A 12,956-nucleotide genomic window follows, 5' to 3' on the forward strand; every position below is an offset into this window, starting at 1 on the left:
TCAGCTTCAGTCAGCGAGGTACACAGTCGGTTGGTTATTTAAAAATTAGTGTGCATCACTTTATTGGTGAAAAACATTAAAGAAACCATTCAACTTCAAAGTTAGTGCATTCACTGCTTTCACACAGAAGAACACAATTAGATTGCCAAACATCCCCACTTGCATTTAATCAATTCAGCCTGTGCAAATCAACTCCATTTGTCTCCCCAAAAACATCCATTCACATTCACTGAAAAACAATACTCTCCCCTCAACATTCAGTACAGGGCTCCACACATTTTCATCAGTTTTTTTGGTCCTGATAAATTGAGAGGTGGAGAGACGGTCTCCTTTTTCCTCCCTATAATTAGTATGTGCAGGAGGATCAGTTTACTGTGCTCTCCTCGGAATGCAGGGCAGAGAGGAAAAGAAAGAGTGAGCTGGAAAAAGCAAGGAGGGATGGAAAGGTGGGGGAGAGAAAAAGAGGGCAAAAGAGCGAGGGAGAACATGATCGCTGGCACTGAAGTTCTTTTCCAGGGTTCACCGGGGGTCACCGGAGCTCCTGCTAACATGTCGGGATTGCAAAACACGGTTGCAGCCGCTGAGTGTGGCGGCAGCTAATGGAGATGGGATTGGGAAAAGTTGTGTGTCCGTGACGGAAAGAAAGAAACTGGCTTCAGTATACTGAACACAAGCAGGTGGAAGTCAAGTCTTGGAAACACATTAGGACTGGATTTTCAAGCAGGGAACAGACAAAAATAAAGTGTCTATGTCACAGCATCATGTTTCATAAGCCCTTCCTCCTTTCTCACGGGTTAAAACCCATTCTAAAATAGGACGGGCCTTCACGGAACATCACGTCACGTATAAATATTCTCTGCCTTCCGCTTGCTCGCCCTCGCCTCCTCGTGCCGGCCCTCCTGCGTTAGCGTCCAGAGGGCGACCACGTCACCCTCGTGCTCAGAGTTCTTCTCTGCGATTGGATATCCCGGGCTTGTCCATGCCAAAGAAGGAGGACGGGAGGCCACGGACGTCCCGCTCTCTCTTCACGAAGGCGGAGAAGGAGGAGACGCAGTTGCCGATGAAGTGGTCGGCCCGGCCTAAGATGTACAGGTCCATTTGGGCCGAGTCTGGCTCAAGGCTCACCACTTTCACCTGAAAGGCCAGGATGAAATAAACAAATGAACAACCAGACGGGGAAATACAACATTGATTTCTGAATTCTTGACACAAAATGCTCGGTGGGGAGAGAAACACTTTCCTGGCAGTAAAATATGAATTTCTGACATTGCGTTTACAGGAAGGAGATTCTGGCTTCGGCTCTTATGGGTTAACACACGTTAACCCTTCAAATGCATCTGTAAAGTATCTTAAGAATTTGCTAATTGTGACAGAACCTGTTTTTCCAAATTGTGCTACAGCAGTCAAGCCAGTCAAAATGTAGCTAGCCAGTTCAGGTTGCATTTAAGGTCATGACAGGAACGAACAGGGGCACATTGTAAAGCAAAGGTCACTCGTGCATCACAGAGGCTTTACAAACCCACCTTGCCCTTCAGGAGCTTTTCAATTTCCCTGCTGTGGGATTCGGAGTCGGTGGCGATGTAGACGGAGCGGGCAGAGGTCCTCTTCGCCCACAGCTTGACGGCCCTGCGGATCTCCCCCAGGTCAGGGAGGCACATGGTCGTGGTGAGGGGCAAGGCGGTCTGGCGGTTGTAGCCGACGCACTGCGGAGAGGCCATGAAGTGAGGCCCTGCTTCGCCGCTCTTCAGCATCTTGCAGGCATTTTGCTGTGCACGTGGAATGACGAGAACATTATTTAGATGCGACGAGATGACCAATAGGAATAAAGACTTTTGTTTAGTCCTTCTCCGACCCTGGCTTGGTGAGCACATCCATGATGGTGCGAGTGATAGTCTCCATTTAACCAAGGCCGGTCTGTCCCTACTTCCATTCTGGTCGTGTTTACATCCCACCTCAGGCCTGTGTTACAACCAGTGTGCGAATTATGGGAGGTTTCCAACACATCAGACCCCCTGAAAGCATCAATAGCTACATTTCGGTGGGTCTCTAAAATCATAACAGTTATTTGTTACTTCCAATTGTCACTAAGATGTATTTTAAAAGCGTACTAATGCGCAGCAGCTTTCATCATTCAAACTGCAAAAACATTTCTTCACAAACATGAACAGTGAGAGCGAGAGACGATTTTCCACCGTAAACTGACACAGCCAGCCAGAGCCGCAACGGGTTGAGCAAAGACTCTTTCCTATTTGTGGACCGAGATGGACCCCCCCCCCCCACCAAATGTGGATTCATCCGCCGCGGAAAATAGTCCCCAACAATTGCACCATTTCCTGCTACTACGGCGACCAGCTGTTTGAGGAAAAGACTTTCCCACAAATTAAACTATGCATCGGTGAGGTGAACCAATGAGCCAATATGAGCTACAGACGGGCGGAGACAGTCATATCAAGTATCGAGAGACCGAGAAACACGTTTGTAGGGTTGGATTCTTTCATTGGATTGGTCGACATTAAGAAACACAGCCTTGTGATGGTGTTTGTTTAGGTGCAGGTATTCAGGCGTGGACTGAGTGACGCAGATGATTTCCTGGGGAAAACAGAAATGCGATGTCGGGCTGCAACTAACGAGTACACACTTAAAGATATTGCTGTCAAAGAGGAGTCAAGAAACCAGAAAATATTTACATTTAAGAAGCCGGAATCAGAGAATCTACTCTTTAAAAAATGACTCAAACCGAATAATCAATTAGCAAAATAGTTGGAAATTCATTTGATAGTTGACAACTAATAGATGAATTGCTGCAGATCTACTGTGATATCTATGTGTGAACAGATATGATATTGTCTGTGTGTGAGAATATGAGACACACACAGACCGAGAGACAGAGCGAGAGACAGAGACACACACACACAGACAGAGCGAGAGCGAAGACCCCTCGCGTGTCCCAAACCCTCGCTCACAAGTCATGAAGCATTTCTCACCCAGTCGACGCCAATCCTCAAGTGAATGCCGACGTACGGCCGGGTCAGCAGGGTGCCGATGTGCTTTTCTCCCTCCTCCACCATCTGCTCCGACCAAACCACGTAGCGCTGCAGGCCCACGTGCTCCTCCGTCACTGGGAACTGAGCGGGAGCGCCAGGCAGCGCCAGGACAGGGTGCTCCGAGGGAGGGAACCTGATGGAACAGGGGAGACGTGAGGACAATCTGTCTGCTGAAGGGATGGGTTGGATGTTTTGTAGCGTGGGTGTATGAGGTTCTTTTCCACTGTATTACCTACAGTCGGTGGCGTTTGGAGAAACAGACAGGAGCACCTGCACTGGAGCAAAGCAATGTGCTTCTGTGGACGTATTTTAGACACCTAAAAAGTTTAAGTGTGCGCTATATTTAGAATATTTTTACCTCTCTACCGTCTCTACCGTCAGTCGGCCCCTTTCGACTGGGAGCGTAAGCCGTTATCTGTGCCACGATACTCCATTGTCAAAAACAGAAATCTTACCTCAACTTCGGTGACTCAGAACTAACCCTTTAAACCACAAACGTCACACAATAGCGCCAGTAAACTAACCGATTGAGGCAGCGGTAGACCAGCAACTGTCTTGTAGCTTTGAAGAGATCATAGAAAACTGCTCGAGTTCCCCAGCAGAAAGGGCTGTCTGTACAAATATACTAAATATAGGGTACACTTGAGCTGATATTGACTATTTTCGGTGTCTAAAATACGTCAACAGCAGTGCATTACTTTGCTCCTGTGCTGGTTCTCCTGTCTGTTTATTTAAACTGGCCAGCTACTGTAGTAAAACACTGACTATGGAGAAGAACCTCATACAACCACACTACAAAACATCCAAACTATCCCTTTAACGACTTCAAAGGAGGCACTATGCGTCATAAAAAAAAGAAAACCTCAGAAACATCTTCAGTCGGTCAATCATTAAGTTTAAGGCCAGCAACGCTCCTCATGAAGCTGCAGTATTCTTTACGTCATCTTTGATCTCCTTAAATGTGTCTACAGTACAGTGGGGCACTCACTTCTTCATCCACTGAGGCTGGTGGTGGGCACTAAAGGAAATACCAGCGAACAGGACAGACGCGTCAAAGTCCACGCCGACGTGGTCCCAGAACGGACCAAACGGGTTCCCGTCCTGAAAGGGAATCAGAACCACCCATCATATCAGAGCAGTGAGACTGTAACCGCATCATCACAGCTATAAGGTCGGGTTATGGGCCACCAGAGGGCAGCATCTCACCCTCACTCCTTTCACACGCAATCACCATTGTTTGATGACATTTGCATTTAAATGAAGCATTTTGTGCTTCTCTACTTTCACCTTCACTCGCTATCTCACATCTGTCGGGAAAGAGAAACAATGCATGCACAGACCATCTGAGAATCAAGTTACAATCTACTGAGTGAATCTGCTCCACTGGGCTCTCACCTTCATGGGGCATGATTTCTTGTCCACACTCCGCTGTGCGGCGGTCTCAAAGCAGTAGGCTTTCCTCTGTCTTGAGGGCCAGTGTTTGGGCGCTAGCTTCTCCATGAAGTCCTCCAAACTGACCACGCGGTGGTAGGCGGACAAGGCCTCCAGCTGGAAGAACTCACTGTAGGGAACGTGGACCTGAATAGAGCAGGAAAGGAAAAGAATGGAGTACAACAGCACGGTCCCACTCAGGTTTAAAGGGGAGGGCTGGTGATATTCAAAACTGTTGTTGTTGCCAACATTTCTCATGATAAAGACCAGAGGTCTGTTTAACACTGTCCATCTTTTCTCACCTAGTGAGTACTTCCAGCAGGTGTATGTGGGACTGACTTGAAATGAACTGCATTGTGTTCCTTTAGTCTAGGGCTGCAACAAACAATTATTTTCTTTATGGATTAATTTGCTGATTATTTTCCAGATAAATCATCCATCCCAGTTTCTCAAAAGTCCAAGGTGATGTCTTCCCGAAGTCATTCATTTTAATGTGATATGAAACAGCATTTTCTGCCCTTTTTGCATGAAAAAATGACGTTAATGATGAATCGATTCTCAAAATAGTTGGCTATTATTTTTCTGTACATCGACTAATCAATTATGCGACTTTTCCTCGCAGCTCCACTTTAGACTCCATTCTGAGTTTTTGTTTAATTCCAATTCATGTCTCATATTTTTCTTATAGTATTTGCTTCAAGCCCAGCTGCTTTTTTAAATGATTTATATGATTTGGCTTCGCTGAAAATGGCCCTTTGGAATTAATGAAAAACTCAATCAATCTCCCTCATAATCACATCGTGCTGTCGCAGTGGGCAACAGGTTGTCAGTGACTGTACTCACATTGGTGTAAGGGGGCGTGTGGTGGCGGTACACTATCCAGGGAGGGACCGCGAGGGTTCGGTTCAACATCTTCGCAAAGGCGAGAGATCCGAGGAAGTGATCTGCCTGGTTCCCAAAGCGACCTGAACAACAGCGGGCACTTTATGCTCTGTTAGACAGTAACGTTATACTGCTTCCTCATGACAAGAACATAGTAACAGTAAGTGGAGGGAAACGTCGGCTACCTCCGTATTATACCATGCGCTATAACTAATGAGCAACAGCTGTAGTTATAACCACACTTAAGTTAAGCCCCTAGTTAGTCCTCCGCTTAGTTAGCTGCTAACAAGCTAACTCACTATTGCGTCTCATCTGACGTTACGTGTTCAAATGTTTTTAAAGTTCATATTTTGTTAAACATACGGTCCTCTCTACTGAACTCCGAGCACAGTTCAACGTAGGTCTGGGTTCATATTTACGCGAAAACTAATTATACCGATGAAACAAATCCACTCTGAATTTATCAATGAGTGAAGTTTTTCGCTAGCTTTGCTCTTTTGGTACATCACAATGTTACATAAATCGAAGTGTCAGCTCCAAAGAATGAATTACCCATGCACGGGCAGTACAAAACGTAGCCGTTCTGATCCCACGTCAGTTCTTCGGCAAAAGTCCGACATGGTTGGAGCAGAAGGGATAAAATTAAACTCGTTAGTGTAAGAGCATGACGTGCTTGTTGTTTAACCGCCATTGTGGTTGATTTTACGTCCCAGAATGCATTAGGGTTCAGTCCTCTTCTTCTTTGGGTTTAATGAGGCGTTCAAAACGCGCATCGAATACGTCTACTTCCGCCCACTGTACCGGAGGTGGTACGTCGCGTGAGTGTGGTGGGCTATGTGTGTTGTGTTTAAGTTTTTTTTATTTAGCACAAGGAAAATATTCCAAACACGAAAGGAAATTACTATAAAAAGATGAAGGATAGGATTCAATCAACAATGGAGGAAATAATGTAACAACCTAGAGGTAGCGACCATTATTTTGAAAAGAGAAAAAAATATATAATTTTAAAAAAGCAACAAAAAAGAGAGTGAAACAAAAAGTAGTTATCAAAATTATAAATGACAAAAAATTGAATGTTATCCATCTTTAATAACAGCAACATAATAATATCAGACAAATTAGCATATGAACATTTAAAAAATAAATGGTACATACTTTCAGCCTCTGAAAAACAATGATGAGAGAAGTTGCTTCAAATTTAAAGAGTGTGGTATGTGTATGGTACTTTGCATACATTTTTGTATCAATGAACGCTGAGCACTAAAATGTAGCTATTATTATTACCTAGTATCACTACTTGTTTGTTCAGCTTTCTGTTGCTTTCTTCCACTTTCTCCATGTAACAGGTGGTTCAGTGTTTGTCATTCAGCGCATTGCAACAGTGCAACTACTGAAGAATTTAGTGTTTTTATGTTTGTATAGGTTGTAATAGAACGGGATGGTCTTTAAAACCTCTGCTAACCTGGTTTCAAATATTACATGTTTGTCTATAACATTGAATATTAGTCACTAAATAAGTAACATTGAAAGTTAAAGTTGGGATAAAACCTGACAGCAATGTGATGGGTGGAAAACAGCAGAAGTCTAAAAGTGATCCACATGATCATGTCAGAGATCTTCATTCATAGAAGAACACTGATTTAGTGCCATTTGCTAAATATTCCCAAGCTCATCTCCATCATGGCTTTTGGTTCTTTTTTTTTCATAACAAAATGAAAAGCTTATTTTACATAAGCTTTAAAAAATGTAATTACACATTTTTAAAAAACTATTCAGTTAGGTTAAATTAATCATTTATTTTTATTTTTTAGAGTACTTTTTGTTCTCCAGAGAGTCTAGAGCCTTCTGCAGTTCGTAAACAGGGATGACTATAAGATGGCTTTTTAATCTCTGAAAGGGTATTACCCATCAGAGATGGAAAATGCAGCCGAGCTACAAGTCGCTAGATGATCTAACTCTTGTTATCTGTGTTCATGTACAGAACGTCAAACACCATGAAGTATAGACGCCCATTTTCGCAGCAAAAAAAAAAAAGTCGAACATTGAAAGTCGAAATTATGAGATACTTTAACACAACAGTCATATAAGCAGCTCTTTATAGGTTACCCTACATTTGACATATACATGGATTGTGAGTAGGCTACATTGAAGGCTACTTTAAACGTGGCTTTACATCAGATTAAATACTTCAATTGCTTGCTGTTTCACGTGGGATCGTACTCAGCAAACGCAACCTTGAAAGGATTTCAAGCAAGAAGCAGCTCTGGCATAGAAAGAATAAAACCGATGTGGCAACCTTCATTGAACAGCAACTGGAAACATCTGGTCAGTGTCATGGTTACAGATGGATGCACCAAAAGTGTTGGTGCAAAATTAGAATTCTTTATTTATAATTTTTTGAGTGTTTATTAAAATTATTTTTTTTTTTTACTTGCGGAAATGGGCTTCCATAATGAAGAGACTCAGAGGTTTGACTTTATTCCATTTTAAAATGGCCGCTGCAAACACAAGTATTGTTGATCAGTCCAGTGATCAACACGTTTAATAGCTTGCAGCTGTTTCGGTTTAACGTGTGACCTGTTAACTGGTCCACTCCAGGTCGAATAGTTGTAGTTGCCCATAGTGGCGGCAGCAACTGTTAAAAACAACAAGAGAACATGGAGGTGTCCTCGTAAAAGCCCTCAATCAATTTTAAATACACTCATCTGTGTTTAGTATAGCCAGACGCATTCGGCTGATAGTCATCAGTTAACACGGTCACTCTTTAACCTGAAACACCTGTTGCTCTGAAACAGTCGTGATCATGTATTCTGAATCCTCTAGAACAGGGGGTCACCAATAGGCGGACCACGGTCCGGATCCGGACCCAGACGCTGTCCTATCCGGACCCGGACGTATAACTGATGGATAATTGAGAATTATACATTTTGGCGTAGCGCTTCTATTTTAACCTGCACAGCTTTTCCAGCCTTTACGGCACACGTTCAGCAGTCCAGGAAATACACCGACCAATCACATACGTTGTAAATCATCTCACGTGACGCTACTCAGCCAATCGAATATCTGTATTCTGAAACGCATCGTTCGTGAGCCGAGTGAGATTTGCACACAGACACGGGAGACGGAGAGAAGGCGAGAAGTAAGTCGGATCATTTTACATGACGTGCTCTAAAAAGATACGTGGACCACGAAAACAGAGCTTTTAACAAAGAATGGACAAACTCTTATTTGTTCATTCTTCCTGCTGGCGCTACTAAACGACTCGTATGTTCAGATACCGTGGACATTATTAAATGCGCCGATGTGAAACGCCACCACGAGACCAAACACATCTTTAGACCAAACACTCCAAGTCTGAACATAGGGCAAGATGTTGAGATGTGTAGAGATTGTTTATTATAAAGTTCACTGAGACCGTTATGATGTGAAATGGATTTAACAAAGAGAAGAAAAAAGTTCACTCCAGCCACACTTTCCTTTTTTCCTTTTCATACATTTTTCTAAAATCAAGCAATTTCTGATGCAAGCTTTTCAAAGATTCATTTTTGTGTATTTATTTTTAGATGGATCCCTTATTTTACTTGAAATGAGAGAACAACATTTATTTTTGTATTTCTATGTATTATTTATAATCCATCCAGTTACATTTGAAAACGTAATTATATATTATATTTTAAAATATAATTGATGTGTACTTTCTTAATTTGATTTGACAGTTGTTGACGACACAGAGACTTTGTTACTACTACTAGGCTTCTTGAATATATATATGACACTAAATAGCGCAAGTTAGATATTATTATAATGTTCTGGACCTTTGCACGAGGAGATTTTCTCAATCTGGACCTTTCGGAATTTTAATTGAATACCCCTGGTCTAGAACTTGATTCCACTCTATCGACTCTGACAACCGAACGTGCAACAACCAGACATGTTGATGCTGAGAACAGTTTTAATTTAACGTTTAACGCACGCTAACTTCGTCTGGATGGCTAAGGCAAAACATGCACTCGCAATATTGGTCAAGTCATATCTCGGTACCGATATATATCACGATGTAGCGTATTTTTCTCGTAATCCGATAAATAAATAGTCCATATGTTTCGTATACAGTCTTGTGTGAATGAAATGCTTGAAAAATGAAAAGTACTTTCTCTACTGTTTAAGAATCGGAGTGCGATCAGATTTTCTGAGAAATCGGAGTCACTATGTGCTGGTTATTATCGATGTGGACTACGTAATTGTGTCACGATATCTCAATATAGGATTTCATCGTGATAAGATTCCATTGAAGGACGACAGATTATCATATTGAATATCGCCCGGCCCCTAATACAGACATTAGACCTTCCTGCTTTGCCTTGGGATTCTCCATCTGGAAAACCGACCAGAGCTGATGATAAAGGAGCAATCCTCCTCATACGGCGCTCACGCGTGTGTGCTCAACATGCCCAAACCCAGCATGCAACATGTGGCCTGGGTGCGGCCTCCGACTCTCTACCAGCCTGCCTGGTTTGTCTGAACAGAGTGATAATTGCTTAAACGTGTCACATTGTAGAGATCATTTATCTGCTGCGGAGGCTCCGGGTTACGCGGCCGCCACGATCTGCCGGCAAGTTCTGGTTCATTATCGCTCCAAGGACAACCGAAAGTCGATGGTGATAACAGAATGTTACGATCTAACAAATAACACCTGGGGGAAAAAGTGAAAAGGGTGCTTCTTAAGGCCTGTGGAGATCGTTTTTCTCAAATCAAACCATAACCCGTGACTTCTTTTTGGTTGTTGTTGCCAGTTCTTCACAATGAGCAGTTGGAGACGTTTTTCTAATCGGGCCCTTTTTGCTTTGAAGGATTCCCTAATCCCTCCACATCCTCCGGTCCAGCCAACCCCGTCGGACGCATTCTCCCTCTTTGTGTTCGATCACTTTTTCTTTTCTCTCCGATGCTCGACAGCTGGTCGCTCTCTCTCTCTCTCTCTGTCTCTCTCTCCCCTTCTCTTCCTGTGTCGTTCCTCCGCTCCTCCCCCATCCCTTGAACGCACACTGTTTCTCATTGTTGGAGATGACAGCGATGATAACAATGCAAAAGGAGAAACAACTCACAGCGCGGGGGTGTAGGAGGAGAAGACCAGGAGGTTGGGGGGAGGGCTTCCTTCAGGTGAACAAATAACAAAATGCACACCTTACTTTACTGAATTCTCCCTATTGTTGTTGGATATTTATGGCGTATATATGGAGTCTGAATGGTAGTAAATTATCTTATTATACAGGATGAGGTTGTACATTTTTTTTGGCACATCTGTGACTCACAGTCCTGTGTTCTAACAATCTCATTTCCCTTTTTCGATCTATAAGTTCCTCACACACACAACACTTTACTTTAGGAAGCTGCCCCCCCCCCCCCCCCCCCCCGCTCTCGACTTTGTGCCTATGTGGCCTTTCAGGAGAGGGAAATAAGGTAGTCAACCTCAAACAACCCGCCTCCTGTTGACCTTTCTGTGTTGTTACTGACAACCTGGCTTTCAGCTGGTGTGATTTCCCAGCATGCACACCAAACTTTTCTAATGTTGAATCCCCCTAAACTGCAGTTTCTCCACCGAATAGACTATAAAACGAAATGAACGTCAGGAAAGACATTTTTCCCCAAAGGTAATGAAAACTCAATCTGACATGAAACTAACAAAAAAGTTTAAATGCATTGGAGATGTTCAGAAAACTACCCCAAAAACTCTGTTGACAAAATGCTTTTTTTATTCTCAGCTAACATTAAAGGGTCCTTGAGTGACAAGTAACAAAAAAGTGACAAAACTCCTTTCAGCTGGAAAGTTTTATTAAGATCTAGAGGTGTTAGGAGAGCTGTAGCCCAAACTTCCTCTCAGCTAGGCTCCCCGGTTTGTATTCGAGATGCCTCAGTGAGGAGAAAAAGATTCTTGCCTGGAAAAAACAAAACTCATTCAGGCTCTAAAGATTTATATAGATTTATATAATTAACAGAACGCCTGTTCTAGTTTTAGTTCTAGTTGGGATCCCACGGTGGAAGCAGTGTCCCTTAGTGATAACAACTGAATCAAACATAAAACTAACAAATGTATCAAAATGTAGCCATGAAGATTACATTTCATTACTCTGTTGACAATCAAATGACGTTATATTTTTTATTTTCAGGTTTCCCCTGGCAGCGGTGGGCCTCAGTGACGTAGATAAACTCTGACTGTAATGTAAAAGCAACAAGAAGTGACCACATTTATCTTGGCTCTAAATGAATTTACATTAGGTTTTCAGAAAACAAAATGATGCAAGAATCTGTTGAATCTATTTGTATTTGTCCTCCCAGTTAAGAGCCCTTGTTTGGTTGCTGTGTGTCTGAATGGCAAACTGGATCCAACATAAAAGTAACATATAAGCAACAAAACACATTTTGGAGATTAAGATGAATTCATATTAAGCGGTAGCCAAAACCAACCAAAATGTCCATTTTTATATGCCCTCTCAGGATCCCCATGCAGCAGCATGCCTTGGTGAAGGGAATTTTAAAAGATTCTAAAGATTTATTTGGGCCTATATTTAGATGTGTTATGAAAACTAACCAAACTCTGTTGACAAAATGCGTGCTATTAACTTCTCAGCTAGAATCCCCCTTCGGCGGATGTGTTCCACCGTCTACCTTATCAACCTGCTGCAGACCGCCGGTGCCGGCTGTCTGCGACCTGATACCCCACCTCATCACAGAAAAGTCCGTCTCAGCTGAGATAGACTTCCCCACCTCCCGCTCTGGCCTACTCACAAACGATCACACGCCAGAGGCTCCACAGTTACATCACACCAGCAGGAGGCGAGGAGGGGTGTCATCCGCATGTTGTGTAACATTTGTGTTTTTGGCAGTACTCAGATATTGATTTTTAGAGCGTGAGAGGTGAATTATGACCACCCCACCACACCCCCACAAAATAACAATAAAAAGATAAGTTACACCCAAAACAATCCTGGCTAAAGCTAGGATTCTTCAACATTTTAAAAGTTAAAGTCAAAGTGCTTTTATTGTCATTACTTCTGAAAAACAGTGCCTATAATAACAATATACAACATGCATTTTAAAAGAAATAGCAGCAATTTTATATCAGCCTATGAACCAAACAGGATGAGACCCAGGCTCATTAACAGTACTAGAATATTTCTACAAAACAAAATAACATATTACCCAGCAATCATCATTGCATATCTGTATATGACAAAAATACCAAAGAAAGTAAGACATTATTCATTGAGCCTAATTGAATATTTTTATTTAGTTTTTATAGTTTGTGTAGAACAAGCTCATCATTTTATCACTACTGACTATTTTACAAAAAGAAGACAAGAAAACCATAATGCAGATGGGTTTGCCTTTTAAAAGGAATATACAGTATATCAAATGACATTTCTATTTACTTGTTGATAAATGTTCTGAACACTTGCTTAACTCCATATCAGCTAATTGAACCAAAGTTTGAGGGCCCGACACAGCGCCCAACCACACAGGCCCCCACTGCAACTACACTGCATCCACGACCGGTTGTCACTCCCTCGGCCTCAAATAGCGCCGCTTTGCCACGCTGCTCGT

General features: G+C 42.6%; 1 protein-coding gene across 2 annotated transcripts; it reads right to left on the reverse strand.

The window, feature by feature from the left end:
• Positions 1-56: 56 nt before the first annotated feature.
• pofut1 (protein O-fucosyltransferase 1) lies at positions 57-6,048 on the reverse strand (the record flags this gene model as incomplete). 2 transcript variants are annotated; one of them, XM_079178755.1, is made up of 7 exons in its annotated part: positions 57-1,134; positions 1,524-1,766; positions 2,985-3,177; positions 4,033-4,145; positions 4,440-4,622; positions 5,319-5,440; positions 5,910-6,048. In XM_079178755.1, the coding sequence occupies 7 exons, from the start codon at positions 6,046-6,048 to the stop codon at positions 940-942; spliced, it is 1,188 nt and encodes a 395-aa protein (XP_079034881.1). In that variant the 3' UTR covers positions 57-939. The 2 variants fall into 2 exon arrangements, with proteins under 2 accessions (XP_079034881.1, XP_079034882.1); XM_079178756.1 differs by having other exon boundaries at positions 5,319-5,457; positions 5,910-6,036.
• Positions 6,049-12,956: the final 6,908 nt, after the last annotated feature.

The sequence above is a fragment of the Pholis gunnellus genome (genome assembly GCF_910591455.1).
Source record: "Pholis gunnellus genome assembly, chromosome: 2".
Lineage (NCBI taxonomy): Eukaryota > Metazoa > Chordata > Actinopteri > Perciformes > Pholidae > Pholis > Pholis gunnellus.